The sequence below is a fragment of the Tinamus guttatus genome, unplaced genomic scaffold (assembly GCF_059628265.1).
Source record: "Tinamus guttatus ecotype Peru unplaced genomic scaffold, ASM5962826v1 Tinamus_guttatus_pri_ptg000010l, whole genome shotgun sequence".
Lineage (NCBI taxonomy): Eukaryota > Metazoa > Chordata > Aves > Tinamiformes > Tinamidae > Tinamus > Tinamus guttatus.
In genome coordinates, this window is record NW_028288544.1 from 603,143 (window position 1) to 627,808 (window position 24,666).

Below are 24,666 nucleotides of genomic sequence, written 5' to 3' on the forward strand. Positions count from 1 at the left end.
TTGCTCTTGAGGCAGCTTCTGGCCTCCTTAATCAGCTCTTCGGGCTTTTTAGTTTTCCTTAGTATTCTGCTCCTGAAACTGTAGGGATGTGCTGCTCATGGTGCCTGTGCTATGGGGCTGCCATGGGAAAAGAGGTCTGGAGGGCTAAGAGGGGTAATGGCTTTAGCCGGGAGATTAGGTTGCCAGCATGGGTGAAGCAGAGTCCTGTTTTCAGTGTAAATAACTGTCACTGTGTGTACAATCCCTTCCCTGGCAATAGAATTATGCTGTAGTTTGTGTGGTTTCATCCTATGCTGGTTTTAACCTCAGATAGTTTTAGATAGATTCACAGATACCAGGATTTTGTCTTTAAATGCAACAGCTAGTTCTAATTCTAAATAAATTCAGGTGATAATCTGAAGCAGTAATAGACAGTTTTGTGCTGATTTCAGCGTAGCCTCATGAAAACATGCAGACTAAAGGGAAGGCAGTCTGGCCTAGTTCCCAGTATGAAGAGTGAATTGTCACAGCAATGCTGTCAATAGATTTGTATAGTAGATTAATTCCATGCTGAACTGTATGTGAAATGGAGGAGAAAGAGTGAAACACGCAGGTTTATTGGTGCTAGTGGGTGGAAGAATCAAACCTACTCTCGGTTTCCAGAATGTTACTTTTTCCTGTGCCTATGCCTGAAGATTTTTTGATGGATACCTTAGTGTATTTTTCTTATCATTGGTAGAAAACACCATTTGTGTTTTATTCTCAGCTACTGCTGTATTAAAGAAGGGCAGTATCTCCTGATTCAGATCCTGAATTTCCTTGCTCTTGGCTCACAGTTCTTGCAGCTTCTTTCACTTCTTGTGGTAGGCATGGAAAACTGGCTTAGTTGTCTCTAACTATTGACCTCAGCAGTGGCTGAGAGACAACCTGCTCCTCAGCGATGATGTTGGGCTTTAGGGTTCTGTCTGTCAGCTATGGTTCTGTAGGCATTTCAATTTGATCATGATAGCTCTGGAGATCAGGAAAGACATTTAATTAGTGGTATCTGGTAGTTGCTAGATATGAAGCTAGAGCATGGGACCAGCAGTTATACTGGTTCCCCAGTAACATCAGCATATACTGTATTATACCAGTATCGTAACTGCTATAACCAGTAGCTACCAGATATGGGTGGCATGAAACCACTCCTCAAATTCTATGTAGAGACTTTGAGCAGGCAGGGAAAGGATAACTTAGATTGTCAGCAACTGGAGAAAAATAGTGAAGTCAAATTGCTTATTTCCATTAAAAATATCTTTGTGTTAAAGGAGTGACAGGCAGAAGGCGGAAGAAAGTGAAAAAGCAGATTTTTTTTTTGCCTATTTGAGGTAAGAGTACAGTAGCAATATAGAGGTCAAACAGGAAAGATTGCTAGACGTGAGGAGAACTGAATTCACAAGGACCACTGAAACAACAGAGAACAAAATTCTGTGTTTTCTATTAATATTTATATTTAAGGTAGTTGCTGAGACCTATCTTTTTAACTCATGTTGTGGGTCAGTGAACACCATGCAGATGTGAATTCTATCTGCTGCTTTTCCTGGGAAATTGAGAGCTTGTTTAAAAGTAGCCAGGAAAATAAACTGAAACAGTTGTGTTCTGATCAATGCCTATTACCTTTTATTTTATGCATATATATTACTGTTGAAATGCACACCAGAGGGCAGTAAAGATATTTCAGCAATATGAATAATAAAAACAGAAGAAGTTTTTTTCCTGTCTTCTTCAGGAGAAGACTTAACTTGCATGTATTCCCCAAAAGAACCAACCTGAAAGTCCTGGTCCAGTTTACTGGAAATGCTCAATTCCCTGAGGTGTTGGGACACAAAAAAATCCATCTATGAAGAGTTATTGCTTACCTATCTTGCACGTTCTTATGAGACTTAATTAATACTATGTTATTCGAATGAGATTCTTCTACGGTCTTCATAACATCAAGATGACTTCAAGAAGTGTATTAAGTTATGTGACTAACATAATTACCTGTAAATTTTGTCTTTTTTTTCCAAGGGGAGCACTGTGTGGATTTTTTTTTAAATTTCTCTTTAAAAATATTTTAAATATGTGTAACAAAAGCAAACAGTTTAATAAAGACAAGATCATAGAAGATGGTTAGGTAAATTAATCATGAGATCAGTCTGTGGTCAAATTGTCAACAAAAGATCCCTTCTTTCAAATGAACACCATCTCATTACGTCTGTGTGATATTGCAGGAGTACTGATGGCATTACTGAGAAAGATGAAAGAGTGGGTAGAGGACAGAGAGCAGGAATTTGGTGAAATTCAGAAATGCACTCTTAAATGTGGGCAATACAATAAAAGAACATAATATACTGGTGTGGAATCTGAGGACAGGAGATACTTGGAATAATAGTGATGAGAAGCAAACAAGTTTGGACGATCATTTGCTATTCAGAAAGGATTAAAAAAAGATCAAAAGTGATAGCACAGTAGTGCGTGTGAAAGTTGTGCCTTAAAAGGTGCCTCATTTGTTTTAGGGAAAAAACTTTATTTTTTTTCTCTTGTCCTAGATTTCTCTGGGAGTCATTTTTTGAAGAAAGGGTGGCTGAGCTGCTAGTGAACTGTGACACTGGGAAAAGAAAATGCAGAGGTGCTCTTCAGTGATACAGTTATTAATAAGAAACACTAATGTTGTATCTGTATGAGGCACAATTCCTTGTGTTTCTAAAAACATTTCAGAAGTGTAGATGCTGAAGTGGGGAGAAGCTTTTGGCTGAAGAAAAACATATACCTTGATGATTAATAACTTCAGCAGAAAATTAAAAGGGAGAATCCTGAGCAGCTGTCCAATGAAAGTAGAAGAGGAAAGTCCTGGTGGGGATTAAAAAAAAAAATAGTTGCACTGGGGCAAATGGGAATTACATAATGTTGTATTTTTAGGATGTAGAAGATTTATTCCTCTATTCTGAGAATAGTGTTTGGCAAGATGCATTCTTAATGTTTCTCATCTCCAAAGAGCTTGCTTTGAAGGATTTCGGTAGATCATGGGAAGCGTGCAGCACAGCAGCTGAGCCTTTGCTGTTTTCGGGTAACTCTTTTGTCCCTTGTGTGCTCTTCTTTCTTCACAACTTCTTTATTTCTACCAGTTTGTATGGGAACAGAGGAGAGGTGAAAGATATTCCCTTAATTGTCCTGGGATCAATAGAAGGACAGAACATAATTTAGTTTTTGCTGGACCTTCCATCTAGGTCCATTAATCCATCCATTAATTTTCTCCCTAATCATTGCTTAGTAAAGTGAGCAGGCTGTACTTATATATATATATATATATATTCAACCCTATTTATTATCTGGTTTAGGTCTTGAGGATTGCTGTTCAATACCTCAAAAACAGAAAAAAGAGACAAACTTTTTCCTGCATAACTTTGTGCCTGTTAAGAAGAGGTTTGTTGTGAAGGTTGGATAGCAGGTGATAAGCATTGCGTTGCCCACGTAAGCATGTATTACAGCAGAGAGATCTCAATATTGTGCTGAAACCTATGATCCAAAGTCATACTTAATCAATGAAAGGAATACAAGGCTTTAAAATTTAATAGGAGTTAGGAAATTTTTCATCTTTCATCAGCATTGCCTTCTGTTGATCTTAAATGTTTTTAATAAACTTAAATTAGTTTACCTGTAATGTTTTTAAAGATGAAATGTACACATCAATGGAGACTTATATAATAATGTTACCTTTACAGTGTTTACACTTCCTGAAAGCTAGTTTGTCTATATGAAAAAGCAAATCTTTGTTTTAAACCAGCAGTTCAAATAATTAATTTTCTGAAAACTTTTTTTTTTCTTTTGTGGGCAGAGTGTTTGATTTCAGAACTATTATCCTGCCATTATAAACTACACTACCCTGTGCCACGTGCTCTAGGTGTCCCTGCTGGAGCAGGAGGGTTGGACTAGATGATCTCTAGAGGTCCCTTCCAACCCTAAGCATTCTGTGATTCTGTGATTATAAAAAATAATTTGCAATAAGAAGCTTTTTATTTTGTTTAGACTCTTTTACAAGAAGCTGCTTTCTTTAGTTTGGCTGAATCAAAGCACTGATAAAAGGAGGATGTGAAGCCTTTCAATTACATTTCTTTGGTCTCAGGTGGAGGTGATTAATAATTGTTTCTGTCTTCTGGTTACTTAGTGAAACTTGTGCAATAAATTAAACCTCAGTTCATGTTTCCTAGGCAGGTACCTGCATGGTGCATTGCCACGGTCAGTAAAGTGCACTTGCTAGTGAGTTTCAGCACAAAGCGGCCACAGATGAAGCCTGGAAACAATGTGTTTCATCTCAGGTGAAGATTAAGATGATGAAGAACATGGGCAGAGCAGTATGAGGCAGACAGCGCAGTTTATCCTTGTGTGCTGTTCTGCTGAGAAAGTCTTTGTTGGTCAAGGTTGTCCATTTTTTAAAATGTAGGTGCATTTGCTGGAGAGAGGAATTGTTGGAGACTGTCAGGAAATGTCTGCATGCATTCAGTTCAGCTTGTAGGAAAAAGAGTAAGGATAGAAATCTCCAGGAGTGTTTCTTACCTATGAATTTTCATTTGTTTTACTGTAGTCATTTCTGATAATCAAAGTAGTTGTAAATAATGCAGCTCATTTTAGCTTTGATTATTTTTACAACCATTCTATAACAAGCTTAGAAATTAACTTGCATGATGATACATGTTCTCTGCTGTGTTGATTTGTTCCCCAGTGTTCATGTGATCTCAAATTTAACTGCAGTACTCATCACTGATAATTACTTTTGCTCCATATCATGTAGCAAGCCTCCCATGTTTATTCATTAGATGCATAAACTAGGTAGCAGAAGCAGCTAAGGATGAAATATCTCTTTTTTGATTTTTTTTTTGTGTTGTTAGTTTTCATAATGTCTTTTTGGTTTGTTTGTTGTCAAGTCAAATCTTGGAGGTTGAAATTACCTTGAACATCACGATGCAGCTTTCTGTGTAACTCTGGGGTAGCTGAATATGAACCACTGATGAAAACTTCCCAAACAGAAGCCGAATTTTGAGTTTCTGGTTATGAGGATTTGTCCAAATGCAGAACTTTTGCAGACCCCTTTATTAGTGCAAACAGAAATAGTCTCTAACATAGTGGATAAGTATCCCTCCTGCTAAATAGAGATTTCCCATTGCCCGGCTTTCTAGGAAGGCTTCTTCAACTCTGGATGCTGGGTTTTAATCCTGTTCTAGAATGACCTTCCTCTGGATATTATGCAGCCCAGCCTTCTATTATTTAAAGCAAAAGCTGTAAATTAATCCTTAGAGGAATCAAAGAGAGCTTGCTCTGTGCAGCGCTCTGCGGCGGTGCTCTGACAGTCTGCAGATACAGTAACTTCTTTTTGAATCTTGCTTCCTGCGTGATGCTGAGCAGCAGCTTCTTGTCTGCACATGTGCAGAGCCCATGGGGAAGCTGCCAAGCTGATGCATTTCTCAGAGCACTTGCTTGTTTTTTACTCACATCACTAAAATGCAGCCAGAAAAGTGTTCAACTGAACTTGCTTACTAATAGTGTTGCACTTTATATCTGTTTGTCTGTCTCCCTGTAGGACATGCATGTGCCTTGTTCCATTCAGTATCAGGCAGTGGGATTCCAGCCCACTCCCTGTGTTTTTGCTTTCCCCAGGAAGTGCCAGTCCTGGCCCCAAGTGATTTTCTGCAGAGGGTGCCTGGAGAGAGGGCAGCCCAAGGAGCCCCAGCTGGGCTCAGCACGTTGCTGCTACCAAATAACAGGGAATGGCTTCCTACATCTCCATGCGGATCCGCAGAGTTCAATGAGCGAGCGCAGAGATGAAGTACCTTCTTCAGTATCACTTAGCAATGGGCAGTCAACATTAAGTCCTGTCTGCTCAACTTAGTGCACGCTGTGATATCTGTGTATAAGGTGGAGCCACGTGGTGGTGATATTCCTTTTTTAATTAATAAAGATTTTTTTCATCTTTAAAGACTTAACTGACTCTATCTAAACTTTCTGTGACGTAACAGGAGCTGCATAGGGCTGTAGGTTCTTCTTTCATCTTAGATATTTTGACTTTAAAGACTTTTAAAAATATAATTGATGTAAATTATGAAATCTGCATGTTGTGTGAATGCTGTTATTGATTTCCTCTCGCACATCTTAAATCCATGTGACTATTAAAGTTCAGATCTGACTGCTTAGGTGCACATGAACTTGCCATGCTTTCCTGCTAGGCTGAGTGTTATTAATGGTTACACCCTGCTGTGTGGTAGGACTTTACTGATTAAATGAATTAATGAAATGAGAGTTGCCTACAGTAAGTCAGTTCTGTAATCTGTGCTTACTGTTAATTCCTCTTAATACAAACATTCATTTATACTATGCTCCCTTAAATGAGAAATGGACACAGCACATAGTTGTCTCGTCATATTTTAGATGAGAAATAAAGCTAATCTTTAAAAGGTCAAGATTTTTAATCTGCAGTGCCGGTCAAATGAAGCTCGAGGGCTGTAGAAAGATAATTGGTGAAAAGTTTGTCATAACGACTGCAAATAAAAACATGAAGTTAATTGCAAGTCCTGAAGTACTTTACTTTCTTTTGCTGTTGTTTGTTCAGTGTGGACTAAGCAAGTCTAGGTGGCAGAATTAGCAATGAGGTCTTTTAAACAGTAGAGACGGTTTGTATACATATGTACCTGCCTAAGGTATTGGTGTCAAGAACAGTTTATGTGCAGTCGACATGATACACAACATGTTTGATGTTAATGGAAATTAGTCTACAAACATGTAAATGTCACTGTTAATGCGTTACCTTATAATGCGTTTCAATTTTTTTTATCCTGTATAATGTCCTGATTCTCTTTCTCTCTTTTTTTTTTTTAATCAGCGGTATTTTCTTGTTGGAAGTAATCCTGCAGAAACCAAGTACCGCGTGTTGAAAATAGATCGCACTGAACCAAAGGATTTGGTTATAATTGATGACAAAGTGAGTATCTCTCTTCTTGTGGGTGTTTTCAGTTATTGCAAGTCATTTTGTTTATTATAAAGATGAATTTAAATACCTTTTTTTCTCTTCAACAAACATTTATTACCAAGTCATAGAGTCATAGAACATTTGAGGTTGAAGATTGACCTCTGAAGATTGTCTAGTCCAATCTGTTGCTCAGAGCAAGGTCAACAAGTTTCTACTTGTTTGTCAGCTGCATGCGTTATTACCATGGTAATGACTAGTACTGTATGAGGAGGGCAAGGCCTCTCCAAAAATCACATTCACTTTAACGAACATTCCCCCTGTTCTTCAGGTTGCTGCCTGTACGCTCCTAATGGTTTTCTTATGTTTGGCTGTGTCGTTCAAAATGCAAAAGAAGCTTATATACTATATACACAAATATTCAGGTTTCTGATACATAATGCCTGAAGCAAAGTAAGCCTCAGCAACTAGAATTTTAAGATACAGAACAGAATAAGACTAGATTCTCTGCCAAGAAGTTTATGTTTTAAAGCAAGTTGGGCACGCTTGACTTCATACACATACATGAGTATTTCTGTTGCAATGAGTAGGAGTCTTTATGCATAAAACACAGGAGTGTTGATAGGACTGAAAGAGGAGATGGAGGATACAAAGCAGAGTTTTGGTTTATTTTATATTAAGTAAATTCTACTATTCTCTGACATGAAAATACAGTTATTGATCAAAGCAGTAAACTGAGCAACTGTTTTTTTTTTCTTGTTTTTAGCATGTGTATACACAGCAAGAAGTGAGGGAGCTTCTTGGCCGCTTAGATCTGGGGAACAGAACGAAGATTGGGCAGAAGGGTTCTTCTGGATTATCTCGAGCTGTCTCTGCTTTTGGTGTAGTAGGTAAGGTTCTTGTTTGTTTTTTATCTTTGTTTCGTAAGAAGATATGGCTTGTTGTATATCTCTTTGCCTCCCTGTGATTTATTTTATCGATTATATTGGAGAAATTGTAGTCTCAAAGATAAATAAGTTTCCTTATATTTTGTGAAAATAGATGACCAAGGTGAGTGTTGCACTCTAACTAGTCTGTCCTTTGTTACTAAGGGAGAGAAAGAGTAAATAGGACCCCTGAATTCCAGAGCTCAGAGTTTTGCATAAAGGGAAAAAAAAAGTCAATGTCCATTGTTAAGTTGTATTTCTTCATCGCACAGCATTCAGACAGATGAGTGCTTTTCTTTTTGGTTAACTTTTTACAGTGTAATATTTAAATACTTCTTTTTCACGTTTGAGCAAGTGACTAGCATTTCAGTGCCGGTCGGTCCCAGAATGAAGGTGCTAATGGGCTAAGTTCTCATTCACTGTTTAGTGTTTAAAGATAGAAACTGCTTTTAGAGGAGGGGATGCAAGCAAATGGGAAAGATTAGACTTTAGGATGATAATGTTTGGTGAGATTCACAGTTAGACAGTGCTCACCTAAGTCATTTCAGTAGCAGGAGGATGTAGGAAGAAGTTTGACTGCTATTTAACAGCTGAAATCCAATAGCCTAGCCACTGCAAATGGAAGACTTTGTTTCATACTGTCAGCAGGATCTCTTTCCTGGTGGAGGTGAGAGCATTTTTCCAAGGGAGGCTAATAAGGCAGAAGGAAAAAAATGCTGTTCATTCAATCGTATTGCAGCCTCCAGCAGTGACAAGGAGGAAAACGAATATCCTTTGCTCTTCCTTCCCATTTATGTGATGCAAAGATAAAGAACCAAATATAAATGCAAGTAAAAATGTGAATTGTGATATTTTTCAATTAATATTTTATTGACAAGGTGGCTGTATTAATGCAGCACCAACCCTTCAAAACAGTTAGCTTAGAGCCCAATCCCTGTGATTTATTAGTTGTTAAAACTTAGTGCAGACTATGATACAGCAGTATTTTATTAAAAACAAATTTGCATAAAACTATGAACTTGCTTTGTTGATTAACATTTACGGCAGGTGAATTGAAAGGATGTGTGATTTTGTATTTGTATTTATATTTTACATATATGCACACTATAAAATTAAGAATACAAATTTCTAAAAATTCTGTGAAGTCTTGAATACTTCTGATACTATCTTTTACAAATAGATATGATCAAATCAATTAAAACATCCACCTAATGGCATTTTTAATGCTGTTTTTAACAGGTTTTGTCAGGTTTTTAGAAGGCTACTACATTGTGTTAATAACAAAAAGGAGAAAGATGGCAGATATTGGAGGTCATGCGATATATAAAATAGAAGATACAAATATGATCTACATTCCAAATGACTCTGTAAGAGTCACTCATCCTGATGAAGCCAGGTAAATAATGGAGGTAAATGGTGTGCAGTTTTTGAATAGTTTCTAAGTAATGTGGGATTATAATTAGAGTTTTCCTTCATAGATTTCCTTCTGTTGGCATGTCATTCAATTCATTTAAATTAGATGATCAATTAGTACAGCAGAATGGAGGTTTCACAGAATGACAGAATGGCTGAGGTTGGAAGGGACCTCTAGAGATCATCTAGTCCTACCCCCCTGCTCCAGCAGGGACACCCAGAGCACGTGGCACAGGGTGGCGTCCGGACATGTTTGGAAGATCTCCAGAAAAGGAGACTCCACAACCTCTCTGGGCAGCCTGTTCCAGGGTTCTGGCACCCTCACAGGAAAGAACTGCTTCCTCACATGGAGGTGGAACTTCCTGGGTTTCAACTTGTACCCATTACCCCTTGTCCTATCACTGGCCACCACCAAGAAGAGTTTGGCCCCATCGTCCCTACATTCTCCCCTCAGGTACTTCAATATGTTGATCAGGTTTGGGCCATGATTTCTGTGGTCTCTAACCTGCAGGGTAAATAAAGTTGTTACTCTCAGAGGTTCTGTCAACATCTCCACAGCACTTATATGCCAAAGCTGCATCCTAGCAAATACTCACCAGGAAGCAGTCAACATATTGTACTTATGAGGGCAGTATAGTGCTAATCGTGGTTTAAATTGTTTGAAGTGCTGTTTTTTTTTTTCCTCCAATCACCCTAGCATTATATGAATCTCACTTGAGATCTCCTGTGTCCTTCAAGAAGTGCTAAGTGAATGACTAATTTGATAATTCTGTGCTACCAGAACCTAGTCAGTGAATGTAGTGATGTAAGGGATGATGAACATAAAATAAATGTAAAATAAGATATAATTGCCAATATGCAGTAGATTTATTTTGTCAGGTTTAGCTTCTTTTTTCCTTTCTGTGTGTTTTTCTTTTTCTGAGGAAATGGCTTTGGGCCTTTTATCATCAGGAAATCTTGCATGACATGTACAAATACATTATGACATTGCTTTTGTCAGAGTGATTTTTTGTTTTTAGTATATGTAAAATACTGGGGAAATAGTTTATTTATAAAGTTGCCTCACAGCATTTATTAAGTGTGAATGACTTAGAAAATATGGTAGATTATGATAAACTAATGGCAGATAATGGCAGTAATTCAAGAAGTTTCCACGTTAAGGTATGCCTGATGGCTCAGTCCTCTCCCTTAGAATGCAACAGAATGTGTTGTCTAAGCTATTATATAAACATTTATCATGCTAGATATTTTATCCTTCATAGACAGTGCTGTGGTTTCTTGTAGGAACTTGTACGGCAGGTTGAAGTGGATATGTTTTGCTACTGTGAAAAACTTTAATTCTTGTGTAGTACTGTTGGAAATTTTCTTGTGTAAGCTGTAAAGAATGTGACTCACAAATATTCAAAATAAAACTACAATTGGATCTACAGCTATCTAGAAAACAATCACTGATGCACACGTATCAAACAGTGGATAAAAAAGGATGTTTGATTTAATCCTGACATTCCTGTGGAAATAACTGACTATCAAAACATTTAGCTATAGTAAGATAGTTTATGACAAGAATCAGTATTGTATATGTAGTTAACTTGCTGAGGTCCTCTGAATGACATTTAGGGTTCTATCTGGTAAAAGTAGTAATTTTCCCTTTAATTTGCATTATTTTGATAGGTATCTGAGAATCTTTCAAAATGTGGACCTTTCTAGCAACTTCTACTTTAGGTGAGTGTTGATGAGCCCTTTTAAAAGGTGTACACTTACACTTCCTGTAAGATTCTCCTTTTGGATTTTGATAACCCAGCATCTTCAATTTGATATTCCAAGGAAATAAGATCTATATGATTCTACTGCTTATCCATTTTTCTGTCTTTTGAACCTGCTTCCTACATCAACAGATTGATTAGGAACAAAGTCTTCAAGAAACAAGTTTAATAAACTTCAGGATCATGAGTTATGGTATAGAGAGCAGACACTGAAATTGGTATTTCCATTAGTTTTGCTATTTGTCTCTTGAGCCTATTAGATGGCCTAGTATCTAATTTCTGCTCAGGTTTCTGCTTGAAGGTGACAAGTGCATATCTTTTCCTTGGTTGTACTTAGTTGAGGGAGGTGGCTCTGTAACATTCTTACAGTTAGGAGCTGAATTTAAAGTCCTCAGGGCTGAAGCCAGAGCACGTTTGTTTCCGTCATAGTTTTCATAGAAATCCTGAGTGGTGTTAGAAGAAAAGTTATAAGAAAACATTTGTTCTAAGGAGAACTATATTTATGTAAAACTATATATATGTATATATATTTTTAATCATTAATGAATGTCTAAATTACCGGAAGACCAGTAATCACTGATGCTGCCTTATGCTAAAATGGAAATCTCTTTGTATTTCTAATTTAAGTGTTCTTTAACTTTGGTTTCGCTTAGGGGAGGTGGACTCTAGTGACTTAGAAAATTTAGCAGGAATATAGAGTGCTGTCAGTATGAGAGACACAAGATACAGAATTTGTTACTGTTACAGAACTAAAGCTTTTGCTTATTTAGCAGCTGCTGTTTTAGAATGTATCTGTTGCAGTCACAAATCTGAGGATGGATACAGCATTTGTATGCAAAATCTTTGGCTGTTTTGAGTTGAGATAGTAGTTCAGACCTCTCAGACAAATTAGATTGTTTATATATGTGGATATCTCTGCTAGAATAGCCATTTTTTATTTTCGAGATTACGTCTTGGTACATACTGAATTAAGCTTGTAGATAACCTCTGTTTAAAACGTATGTTCAGACTTTATTTTTAATAAGAATATAAATAAAGCTTCAGCTATCATACTATAAACAGTTTATGAGTTTATAAAGCTTCTTTTGCAAGTTAACCATTTCATTTGCTAGTACATAATCAGCATTTCTGTATCTTGTTTAAATGTCATTTTCCTTTGTGGATAAGAAAAGGTGGAGTGCAAGTAAAGGTGGAGTGTAAAGGGTTTCAGAAAAATCCTTTGCTTCTATGTTATTAATAAATGTGAACTTTTTTATCAGTTACAGCTATGATCTCTCACATTCCCTTCAGTATAATCTAACTGTTCTGAGAATGCCCCTTGAGATACTAAAACCTGAAGCAACTCAGGCTCGGCAGGAAAGTTTCGATATATTTGAAGATGAAGGGCTTTCAACACAAGGTGGAAGTGGTAAGTAAATCTATTTCAACAAATACGATTGGTCAAGGATACATTTATAATATATTACATTAAAATTTTCTTTTGAGAAACATTCAGTTATTCTGTATCTATCAATAGTTTTATAGCCTTATAGTTTTATAGAGTTAATAAAAGATTACATAAAGCACCAATTATGAATATTTGAATGTGAACAATGCATTTTCTACAGATGATTAATCATTGTTTTAGTAATTTACATTGCAACTCAGGGACATAATTGAGCATGCTGTCATTTTCAGCAATTGATTTTCCAACTGACTTGTAAGAATCCTGATAGGAGTTAATTACGAACAAAATTGGAAGTAACAGCTAGTTTACTACTATCAGTAAATCTTGTTTTGTTTCGTGTTGGAAAATATTGATGACAAAGGATTTTTATGAATTTAGAATTAACTTTAGTAAGCACCATCAGGAAGGCTAAAAAAAATTACTGGTTTCAGTTGAAAACTGCAACCTTTCACTTTACATCTGATGTGCTCAGAACTCTCTCCCTTACGTGTTGCCCTTCCTAAAAGAAGCCCTCTCCAAAACTCTTCAGGTTATATTCCATTTTGTTGAAGTGGATCTTTTTAGTTTTTACTGTTCTGTGATTTGTTCTGATTTTCTAAATGTACTGTCGACAAAAATTGCATTGTGATTTTTGGACTGTTTGGTATTGTTTATGTGACACTACTTTCTTCCCATGTTTAATTATATAATATCTGAAATAAGTGTTACCTTTGATTCATACTTAATGAATACGTTGCTATAAAAGTGATCTCAAGCAGCTGTGGAGATATAATTGAGTTTGTTTTGGCAGTATAGAACACAGTTTCTTTTGAGTACATAGATACATATTATAGATTAAGTCTGAATGTGCATTCACGATCAATGAGACACTTCTTTGTTAGATTGACTTGACTTTTTGAAGGGCTAATCTTAATAATCCTAATAGGATACCAGATTTATTAGACTAGTTAGAGCGAGGCATGCATTCTTTGCGGCCTTGTGCTCAGCTACACAAGGAAGTCATTGAATAAGTGCTTTGTTCTCAGTTCTTGCTCATTCTTTTAGCGTGCCGTCACCTGCCTGTCTTGTGTGTGTTTTGGTTCCTGTGCTACTTCCATTGGACCTGTCAGGCAGACTTCCTCCACTGGCTGCATGCACTGTTAGATCATTCTCGTTTCTCCTCTGTAAGATAAATGGTAAATGGTTTTTCCTGCCTTTGTCCAGCATCACCCAGCTCCACTAATTCTAGGGGACGTGTAAAGAAATGCCACGTGCTGTTACTTCTGCGGAGCGCGTAGCCCTAACTGCGGTGCGTTCTGACACCACTGCAAATGAGAAGCAGGAAGTCCTCCCCTCTAGCTCATGTGTGACAATAGGGCTCGCTGAGGAGAATACTTAAACTTTTGTACAGTCCTACTCAGTTTTCTCTCATTTTATGTTCCTTGTGGACTTCTTGGTACTGTAGTTGGAGTTTCTTTTTTTTTTTTTTCTGTGTCATCCCTCTAAATTCTGTGGATTGAGTACCCTGTACACCTCAGTATTATCAAGACAGCTGGTAAACCTCAGACTTTTTACACTAGGTGCTGAACATCTTGACCATGGGAACAAAATGGCAATGAAGCCAAATTTTACATTACACAAGGTGCTGAACATCTTGACCACAGGAACAATTTTTTTTTTTAATTCCTGGAGAGGGGACAGCTGTATCTTTTAGCCAGGTCAGGGTCCTCTCAGAAGGACAAAGATCTGTGGACAATTTCAGTTCAACGGAAAACAAACTCTCATTGCAGAAACTATCAAGGGAATCATGGAGTATTGCAGCCTTGTGGAACTTACTACGTTACCTAGTTATATACATTTGTTTTGCCATCTTTTAAAAACCTGTAAGAAGTGCTGTATGTACCATGCTCTATATCTGATGGAAAAAATAAGAGTAAACAAATTGTATCTTTTCTTAAAAAAAAACAAAAACCCTACGCAAAGCAGATATTGCTAACATGGTCATAGATCTAAAATGGCTTCCCAGATACTACAGTGGCAGAAATGACCATAAAGAGTAGAGGGAGCAGTAACTCCCCCTCTACAAAGACCCTCGCAGGTTCATACAACAGCATCTTCTTTTCAGTGTCCTTTTGAAGGCACTGAGAGATGAAGCTGCCAGAGTCTTGGCCCTTTCAGCAGTGTGCTGACAGCAAACATGACTGTGTTACCAGCGGATACTGACGTCGTGGCTGTTCTTATGTCAGAACATATGCAAAAAAATCCTCTGTCATTCAGGAAGAATCAGTCTGAACTTGATGCATTAAAGCAATGCTGGAAATAAGGAAGAACTGCTCACTGATCTTTTGTGCCCAAGACCTACTGAAAGTATGCAGTCCCTCACCATGCTGGTTACAAAACCTTGATTTTTCCCTGAGCTATTAGTAAGCTTGGGCAACTAGGTAGTAAGAGTTTGTTCAACAGGTGTGTTTTTCATTTTCAGCCTTTTAGGAGAATTCATCTTTTCCTCTAAGCAGACCATTTGGCTGCTGTGATTGACATATCTACTGATATCATATAACTTTCCCTGTCAGAAACTTAATTTGAAAAAAGTGCAGAAAATAAAGCTAGCTGGTAAAGAATTTAGTTCATGTCCTGTTTCTTCTCAGTTTGCCTCACTAGCTTTTAGTGCCAGTTGGTCCTAATTTTTAAAATAGGTAAAGAATCAGGTTCTAGATATATATCAAAAATTTATTTTTAATTTAGAGGCTACAGTAATTGCCCTTTCCTTATATCAGTGCAAATTACAAAAAAAAAAAAAGTCCATATTATGTGAGAAGGGAAAGTACTTTTGGAAAAGATGCCAAAGCTATAAATGATCTTCAAGAGAACATCTGATAAACCTAGAAGTGGTGCAGAATTAAAAAGCTCTATAAAGCCTTCCTTTGAGAGTATTTTTTCCTTTAGTTTGGATTCACAACTTGAATTCTTTTCTGTGTAATCAAATCTTTTTGCTGCTCCCAGTCTCTTCAGTGCTGGTAGTATGAGAAACTTCTGCAAAGTCTACTATGACCATACATTAAAGGTACACAAATACTCCATTGGCTGGCAATTGTAAAAAAAATAAAACTCCTTAAACTCTGGACTTCGGCATGTTATTTGTGTTTGACAAACTTCAGGGATGTGGGTAAATGATATGCTGAGTTGTCAAGTAAGGTCAAGTAACCGGAGTTTAAAAATAATCCAGTACAGTTAAGATTGTCTTTAAGTGCTAATGCATTTTTATCGTAACAATTTCCTAGGTGTATTTGGGATTTGCAGCAAGCCTTATGAAAAGTATGTGTGGAATGCCAAGCTTCTGGAGGTAGTAAAAAATACTGTTCACCGTGACTGGCTGCTGTATATTATTCATGGCTTCTGTGGGCAATCAAGTATCCTTTCACTGTTGTAAAAAGTGTTGGCTTACGAACTTAGAAATTTGAATGTGTCAAATTGTTTGATCATTTCTTTGTTGCTATGTAAGTACTTTTCAATTTTATAATTATTTTTGACATTTTATTTTGATGTTCACATGGTTTATTTTCATTAATTTTATAGGTTTTATGACCAAAGAAGGAATAAAGTTAGCCTCTTTTAGTGCAGCCCTCACATGTGTAGACTGCATTATCGTTGAGACAATTCATAAGTATTATGGGGATCAATAGTAGAGAATCTGAAAGGATTTATGGTTCAGATGCATTTTTACGTATTTCGGAGGAAGGGGAGAAAACCTGAACAAAGAACTGAATTGCCAATGTTCTCTTACTTAAAAATAGTAACACAGTTTTTCAGAAATCCTTGCCTTCGCATTTCTGCTGAAAATGATGGTAACGTTTTATGATTTCTATATGAAAAGAGTTAAGAAAATGATAGAACATTTGCATTTTTTTGTAAGTACGTTTTATATAAAGTAGGTCTACGTATTTTGTAGTACTAGGAGAAAAGGCCCAAATGCATTTCTCATTACAAAGTCATCTCAACATTTTAGTTAATCTCATATATTACAGAGGCACTATATTATAATCATCAACGGTGTCATGTTAATTCAACGGTCTGTCATCAAAAAAAACTGTGGCAGGAAATACAGTTAAAATTTAAGGTTAGGGGTGGTCTTGCAAAATTCAGTTTTGCCTTTCCATGCTTACCATGTTGCTTGGCATTGGTTTGCTCCCAAGCAGGTAGTTAGGCCTGTTTTTTGTGTACTACCGTTTGATCTCTGGTATTACTTAAAGTGTCAGCTGACCAGCTTATGCTTGCAGAGGTTTTTTAATTTGCTTAATAGCCTTTGCATTAGGTGTGTGATTGTGTCTTTCCCACTTTCTTGTGCCTCCTTTATGCTTAGAAAGATATGCAAGGTGGCAAAGTCACCCTAAACTGTCTTATTGTTTTAACAGAAAAATAAACATCTTTAAAGAAGCACTCACTGCTTCTTTAGTAGCCTGTCTCCTACGGTTGTTGTTACTTAAGTGGTCGCAACTCATCTACCTCCTCCAGACAGGTAGTTACAGGATATCTAACATACCTGATCTGAAAATAGATGCTCCCAAGTTTTAAAAACAGTATTTTCAAAAGCAGTATTTGTGACTTTAGTTGAGTCTTGTACTTATTTCACCTCATTTTCACTTTAGAAAATGGAAATATTCCTCTTCCTTGTGTTGTGAAAAATACTTGTTATATTGTAATGTCGGTTCCATTTTCACAGCTCTTTAGAAGTTAGTTTTGAAAAGGGAATTACAGTTTCCCAGCTGTAAAAGGAATTTGGCAATGCTATTCACCTGTTGGAGACATTTGAGTAACACAGGTGTTTAATTTTGATAATACACCTCTTTAGTTTTTTAGAATTTGTGTTTCCATAAAGTAAATGAAGGAAAAAGTGGATTTTACTTGTAAACCTTAACTTCTCTTTCAAGAACTGCTCATTTATGGTCGTCCAATATATGTCACTCTGATAGCCAGAAGATCAAGCAAATTTGCAGGGACGCGTTTTCTGAAACGGGGGGCAAACTGTGAGGTAAATAAAAGGTGATTTCATTTGGGGATACATTTGTTGGGGCTTTGCTTGTAAATTATGAATAGGGTATTGTTATCATGACTATTATTATTTCTATGAGCAGAAGGGTAACTGGAGGTTTTTTGTTTGTTTTTGTTGTTGCTTTTAGAAATAATGATACAGTTTCTTAACTAAAAAAACTGCTTAACTCTAGTTAGGGACAAATGGAATCTAGCCATCAGTGGTGCTGTCACTATCGTGGTTTGGTATCTGATAGCTTAACTGTACCCCCCCCCCCTTTTTTTTTTTTTAAACCATTCAGTTCTCTATAATGCATACAACTCTGAAATGTAATGTTCATATCATATGTGAATTTCTGGTTGTTTCAGGGGGATGTTGCTAATGAAGTAGAAACTGAACAGATACTGTATGATGCTTCAGTTATGTCATTTTCTGCGGGGAGCTATTCTTCCTATGTGCAGGTTCGAGGATCTGTCCCCCTTTACTGGTCTCAAGATATTTCAACTATGATGCCTAAGCCACCCATAACATGTATGTAAAAGTGATATTTCCTGCTATCTTATCATTAGCACTGAAAGTTCTAAGTGAACTAAGTGAAAGTTCTAAGTGAAGTGAAAGTTCTGAGAGAGTAAGTGAAGATTGAACTTGCCAAATTGAAAGAATTACCTGTGCATGTGTTCTTTGGGAATCTATAATTTAAGGTAAGCCAGTGTTCCTTATAATAAACATGATGGCGTATAAACATTTAACCATATAAACTGCTGCGTCTGATGAAATTGAATAGAAAAAATAGTTGTCGTATTAGACTTCATATTCAACAATGGAACACGAAAAACTTATTTAAAAATGTCTGCTTTCTTTGTACTTATTATCTTGTGTACAGCTACTTATGAATACTATAGAAAGTATTGCAGATTTTGAACCTATTGAACCTGATGAAAAAAGTCTGCCCGAAATTTAATGGGGCCAGTCATCCACAAATTAATTGCATGCTCAACATTTGAGGCATATGTATATGTCACTGATTTGTAATTTGTAACAGTTCAAGCTAAATTCCACTGCAAATTAGAACAGGAAAATAAAATTGATAAAGTTAAAACTAAGCACTGCTAATCCTCAGAATATTTTTTAAAAAATGTCTAATGTCGAATTTTAAATAAATAAATACATTGTATGTTTGGAGCAGAACAATGTTCCTACCGTTTGTTTAGCCACAAGTACATTTTGTTACTGGCATCATCACAAAACAGAAGGATATCTTCATGCTCTCCTTAATTATCGAAGTGGGCATTTTAATTTTTTTTAAGCAACTTTACATGAAAGGAAGAATATATATAATTATATCATAATTATGAGAGAATTGGTAAATATTTGCAAGCAGTAATTTAAGGAAAATTGATTTTGACCATTCTGAGATTCTCTGGACATCTTTTTGAATAGTCTGTTACATTTGTTGCAGTGGACCAGGCAGATCCTTTTGCACATGTTGCTGCTCTTCACTTCGACCAAATGCTTCAGCGATTCGGCTCTCCCATTATTATTTTAAATCTAGTGAAGGTACAGAATTTTTAATACATTCTATTATGTTTTCTATTTTTAAATATGATACTAATTTATGTAGAGACTCTGTGTGTTAGGTTATACCCTGAGCTCATAGAAAGAAAATCTGCCATTTGTAATCTTGTAAGTCTCATCCTACGCATGTATACATAAATTGGTAGCGGCATCCACTACAGACCTACAGGAAAAGATCAGTTGCCAAGTTTTAAAGATTTATTGCAATAAATTTTCACTGTTTTTTTTTCTTGCTATTAATGCTCAGATGGGAGAATGTCCAAATAAAGTCACTAAATTTAATTTAGCACAAAACATGCTAAAAAATGATATGATTCCATGAAAAGCAATGGTTGGAGACACCAGAGATTGATTTTGCTCTTTGAAATATCACAATAAAAACTTAATTTTTATGTATTTGCTTTGTTTGGTAGAATTGTGTATGGAGGAAGATGAAAGTGAAACATCTAGGGCTAAATATGAGCATTGGGATTCACTTGGGATTCACTTTTTTTTTTTTTTTAATCTTTTACTTTTTTCCCTCCTGTTCCAATCCAATCATTTTATGTGGTAACATCTCAGCCAGGCAGGTCTACCTCACCACGGCAGAGGATGGACTGGCCAGTGTTAACAGGACAGCAAGAAAGGGCTCCAGGCCCTTGGAGTCTGCCCTGTGTGTGTCTGTGTGTGTATTTATATATATATATATATATATATATATATATGCATGTGTATCTATATATGCATGTACTTATATATAAATATGTGTGTGTATGTGTGTGTGTATATACATATATATATATATGTATATATTCTGAAAAATACAGTGCCATAAAAGAGTAACAGGGTAATGTGGTTTCTGACTTGTAGAAAATAACGTGATGTTTATAGAAAATGATTTATTTTCACATTTGGGCAGACCAGATTGCAAATTGTCTAGATTCTTTTTATTTCTAGGGTTTCTATTTGGTTGTGGTATTTTTTTTTGGTTTAGTATTTGAGTTTAATAAAGTTTAGTATTTATTATTGCAGTTTTTTATTAATTAACTGTTTTCACATTTGGGTTTAATGAAATAATTTGTTTTTAGTCTTTTAAAAGTATTTATCATTTTGTTTATCATGTGGTAGAACTGTGTGCAGTTGAAACTGCAGATGAAACTGTGTGCACCTTTTATGTGCATGTAGGATGAGTTCCTGATATAAAAAATAGAGATATATACAAAAGGAAGGTTTTAAAAACTCAAAGTTTTCATAAATGGTAGATATAACTGATTTTCTATTTATAGAAGGTCTTTGTTTTGGATTACTTGTAAGACTGCCCAAGAGGCTGTGGAATCAACTTCAGATCGGATTTGTTGACAAGAAAATTATTTTCTCTTTTGCTTATTTACAGTCCTTGCTTTCAAAGGCCCTTGTTAGTGTAAGTTTAGGCTCACATAACCTCAACATGTGACTCATTATGTGCTTTTATTCATAGGTTTTTTATACAGTGGCTGAAAATGCATCTGTGGATGTTTAATAGTAGTATGCTAAAATTAATATTTCTTTATCACTTCATGTACCACTTCCAAAAAAAGAAATGCTAAGAGTTTCTGGGTTTCTATCTCCAGTACTTTTATTATTTGATTTCTTAAAGACTGATGAAGCACAAATCAATTTCCTACTTTACTTTTCTATCCTACAAACTGGGTAAATAGTAATGAATATATTAGATTTCCTTTTATTTATTCCTGACCGCTCTTATGTATTTTAAAACAGTTTTCATAATATGGGCTCAGGATAGGTTTTAGTTTGGATTAAGTTGCAAGAAAAGCCATATTAATACATGAAGTAACTCAACATATGATATAGTCATAGTCTGGGAATATAATTCAAATTGAAAAAAAAAATCCTTGCAAAGCTGTTTTTTTCCTATCAATAATGGAGGAAATTTTGCTTGGATCCATGGCCCTGTAAGGCAAGAGTGAATGGGACACCTTCCCTTCTGCATATGTTTTTCTTTTATTTGTTTTTGTCTAATTCTGCTGTCTTGCTACTTCTGGTTCCTTGTGCTCTTCCTCCTCTTGGAGGCTTCCATTTCTCGACAGATGATTATGCACAGTCGGGATAGGTGAACTTCATTATTAGAGATCAGTCGTTAAATACATAAAGTGTTTCTCTCGTTTTTAATGTAATTGGCCTAGTTATGCAAAAATGTCTATAGAATTGCCTGAATGCAAGCCTGCTGCATTTTAAATATCTGTTAACAGGGGTAAACACCAGAATACAACTTTAAAGTGAAACCATTCATGCTCAATTTTTGCTTGGGGACTTCTGAAGGAGTAACAAAGTTTGCCCTGAAATGTTTGAGTTGGAGCTCTGCATAGACTATACTAATATAGAGTATATACTAATACAGAAGGGGGTTATGAGTCTGCTATATATCAGGTACGTTGTGCTGCTAGATGCCACTCGTTAATGGCCCGTTTATTTTCTATTAACAGAAAAAATCTTTGCTAGATCTTCTCAAGCTTTTGCAGTCTAACGAATTCTAAGCTGGGAAGAGCTTCTGAAATAGATATTTGGATTAGAAGCTCCGAAAGCTCCAATCATCATTCAACTCTTTTTTTTTTTTTTTTCCTTCTTATTTAGTCCTTGTTGTTTTCCCCAGAAATTATCTAGGAAAAAAGTGAAATAACTTTCTAAACACAATTGCAAAAATGCATAAAATATCCCCACTTTCTAATTTTAGCACATTTTTTGTTGCCGATGTTTTTGATTAAATATTTTGTTTAATTCTGAAAATATTTTTTCTGAAAATTTTGTGCACAACGTGAATGTAAATGGTTGGTTTTATTTATACATTATTTCCACATCTGTATGAAACAGAAAACACTGACATCTAGGTTAAAGAGTCTAAAGAATCTTCTTCTATCTGTAATATATGCATGCATGTATATATATGTATATTTAAGCATGCAAGTTACATACACACGTTTATAAAAATAATAGCATTAACGTCCTTTTCTTTTTGTTAAAGGAACGTGAAAAGAGAAAGCATGAAAGGATTCTTAGTGAAGAACTTGTTGCTGCTGTGACATACCTCAACCAGTTTTTACCCCCAGAGCATGCAATTATATATATTCCCTGGGACATGGCCAAATATACAAAAAGGTGGGAAAGATCTTTGTCATTCTGGTGCTTTTAAGCTTTTAGACATAGCTGTAAATGTCTGAATCGGCTGAGTTGAGTGTAGTTTAAGAGAGATGAGAGAATCTTGAAAATATTTTGACTTATGAAATTTTGGAAATCAAGAGGTTTTACATCAATCAGTCTTTCTGGTTACCTCCTCCGTTATGAAAGAAGATATTGTAGAGCATTTACAATTTTACACAAGTATGTGCCTTAAAAGGGAAAGGGAAATGCATATTTAGTAACTTTTTCCTCTAAGAGTTTGAACAGTAGAACAGGTATACTAGTAATATCATGTAAAATGTAAGAATGTTTTCCTAAATGTAGAGATATTTACAAGGAATTAACTTGTTAAATTTGTAGGTCTGGATAACTACTTTAAAGGAATCTACAACCCAGATGTAAAATTTTCTGGCCTGCATATGTCCGCTATATTTTTAATGCCAAAAATTCAACCATACTCTGTCTGGCACTATGCTAGTCTGAGCAAAATAATGGAAAAACTGGTATAACTCAAAGGCCAAGATCATAACTAAAGTTGGTTGATAAAATTATATGGAAAAAAATTGCAAGAGAACACGTTATTTGAGATTAGAAGTATGCGTGATAGAAGGTATTTTGCTTTGAAGTTTTGACTTGGTTTGACACTATTTTTTCCCCTAAAAATGGCATCATACATAGTTCGGTGTATGTTCAATTGTTTGTGTTATGGTTAAATAACAAATCTTAAAATAAAGCTAACTTTTCTTTAAGAAAACATACCCAATGCAAGTTAACGAATTCCATGTAGACGGAGGTTGATAAGACATAATGATCTGTCATATACAGGAAATGGGATTAGGTGATCAAAAGACGCCCCTTCTTAAGCAAAGACTTAATCTTGTTTGAAGCACTCCTAAGTATTTTTATCCTTATATTAGGGCAGATGAGTATGTAAATATAAATAGAAGACTAAAATCTTTATGCAAGCCAGAGAGACATAAAAATGGAAGATAAGGTTAATCTGTGCTTAAAGAATTTACATTTACAGGAATAATAAGATCCATCTTGCTTCAACAGATAGTTCTGACTAGTATCTGTGGAAATGTTCCAAAAAATTGCTTCCACCTCACTGTAAGCAATTATTAAAAGAGAGAAAAAAAACAAAAGGTATTATTACTTGAAAAGTAAATATTGCATTAAAAGCTTTGAAAATGAAATCAGCTGTAAGCAGAAGTTACTCTCCATCAATGGGCTGATGCTCTTATCTGAGCAGGAAGTGTGGGACACTCTCTTAAACAAACACTACTGAGCAAAGCAGCACCTTGCAAATGAAATGAGGGTATATAATTTAACCTAAGCATATATCCTTATCTGTCATGTTCTTACTTTGCAAAGCAGTAGCAATTCAGTAGAGAAAAGCTAGTATGGTATGAAAATCAAGGAGACTTTTGGAATTCTGTAGTATTTTTCTAATTTGTGATTTTTTATTAGTAAGTACAGAAAATGGCTCAGAGATTATCATCTCTGCTTTCTAAGTCTTTATCAATTAAGAAAATTATAGATCCAATCCCTGATAGATAAATAAAGCAATGGTGTGTTTTAATAAATGATTTCTTTATTAAAAGAAATTATCTTTCTAAGCAGTGAAAATTGAGTATTAATGTATATTCGGTGTTTATTTTTTTTCTCTCTTCAGCAAACTTTGCAATGTACTTGACAGACTGAATGTAATTGCAGAAAGTGTGGTAAAGAAAACAGGATTTTTTGTAAATCGGCCTGATTCCTACTGCAGTATCTTGCGGCCAGATGAAAAGTATGTATAATTTTCTATACATAGCTAGCATCTCTAGCTTGGAGGTTTTCCTGGAATGTTTAATGTCTATGGCATCATTTCTTATTTTAAGACCTGAAATAATATATTAAAAAATGTAACTTATTATTAAGCTATAGCAAAAGGGATTACAGTCAGAGGTAAATGCTAGGAAAAAAAAATAATACTGCATTAATTATGCTGCTGTTATTTATAATGAATACTTATTTAAAATCGTAACTTGTAATCTTTGCCATTTATATATGTATATGTATAAAGGTTTGCAAGGGGTTTTTTTTCTTTTTAAACCAAGGAGTCTGAAATCTGAGAGTAAATTTTAACACAGTAAACAAAGTGTAGAATTTAATAAGTGGTTTCTTTTAAGACATCCTAATAAAATACCTTTCATCTAGATGTTGCTAGCTTCAGTATTTCCAATAAATTTTATAGTATTTACTCATTCAGAACTGAAAACCTTTTTTTCCTTGGAAAAATACAAACTGTATTTCCTTAGACTGTTTCAGAAGCACAATGATTTAATGAGCTGAATCTCTCAAGTCTTAAAAAGTAGAATAAGTACTCAGAAGTAAAATACCTTCCAAATGAAAAGTTACCGAAATTTTTGGTTCCAACTTTC

The 24,666-nt window shown here is 35.5% G+C and overlaps 1 protein-coding gene across 1 annotated transcript in view; it reads left to right on the top strand.

Annotated features, from left to right (window-relative positions):
* Window positions 1-24,666, top strand: part of FIG4 (FIG4 phosphoinositide 5-phosphatase) — a 59,600-nt gene that overhangs the window by 548 nt on the left and 34,386 nt on the right. The window contains exons 2-12 of the mRNA XM_010224769.2: window positions 6,872-6,970; window positions 7,722-7,845; window positions 9,121-9,277; window positions 10,966-11,016; window positions 12,317-12,465; window positions 15,765-15,893; window positions 17,412-17,512; window positions 17,881-18,043; window positions 18,972-19,069; window positions 22,086-22,219; window positions 23,916-24,032. Of these exons, the coding sequence (XP_010223071.2) occupies window positions 6,872-6,970; window positions 7,722-7,845; window positions 9,121-9,277; window positions 10,966-11,016; window positions 12,317-12,465; window positions 15,765-15,893; window positions 17,412-17,512; window positions 17,881-18,043; window positions 18,972-19,069; window positions 22,086-22,219; window positions 23,916-24,032 (1,322 nt within the window). The remainder of the gene's footprint in view (window positions 1-6,871; window positions 6,971-7,721; window positions 7,846-9,120; window positions 9,278-10,965; window positions 11,017-12,316; window positions 12,466-15,764; window positions 15,894-17,411; window positions 17,513-17,880; window positions 18,044-18,971; window positions 19,070-22,085; window positions 22,220-23,915; window positions 24,033-24,666) is intronic.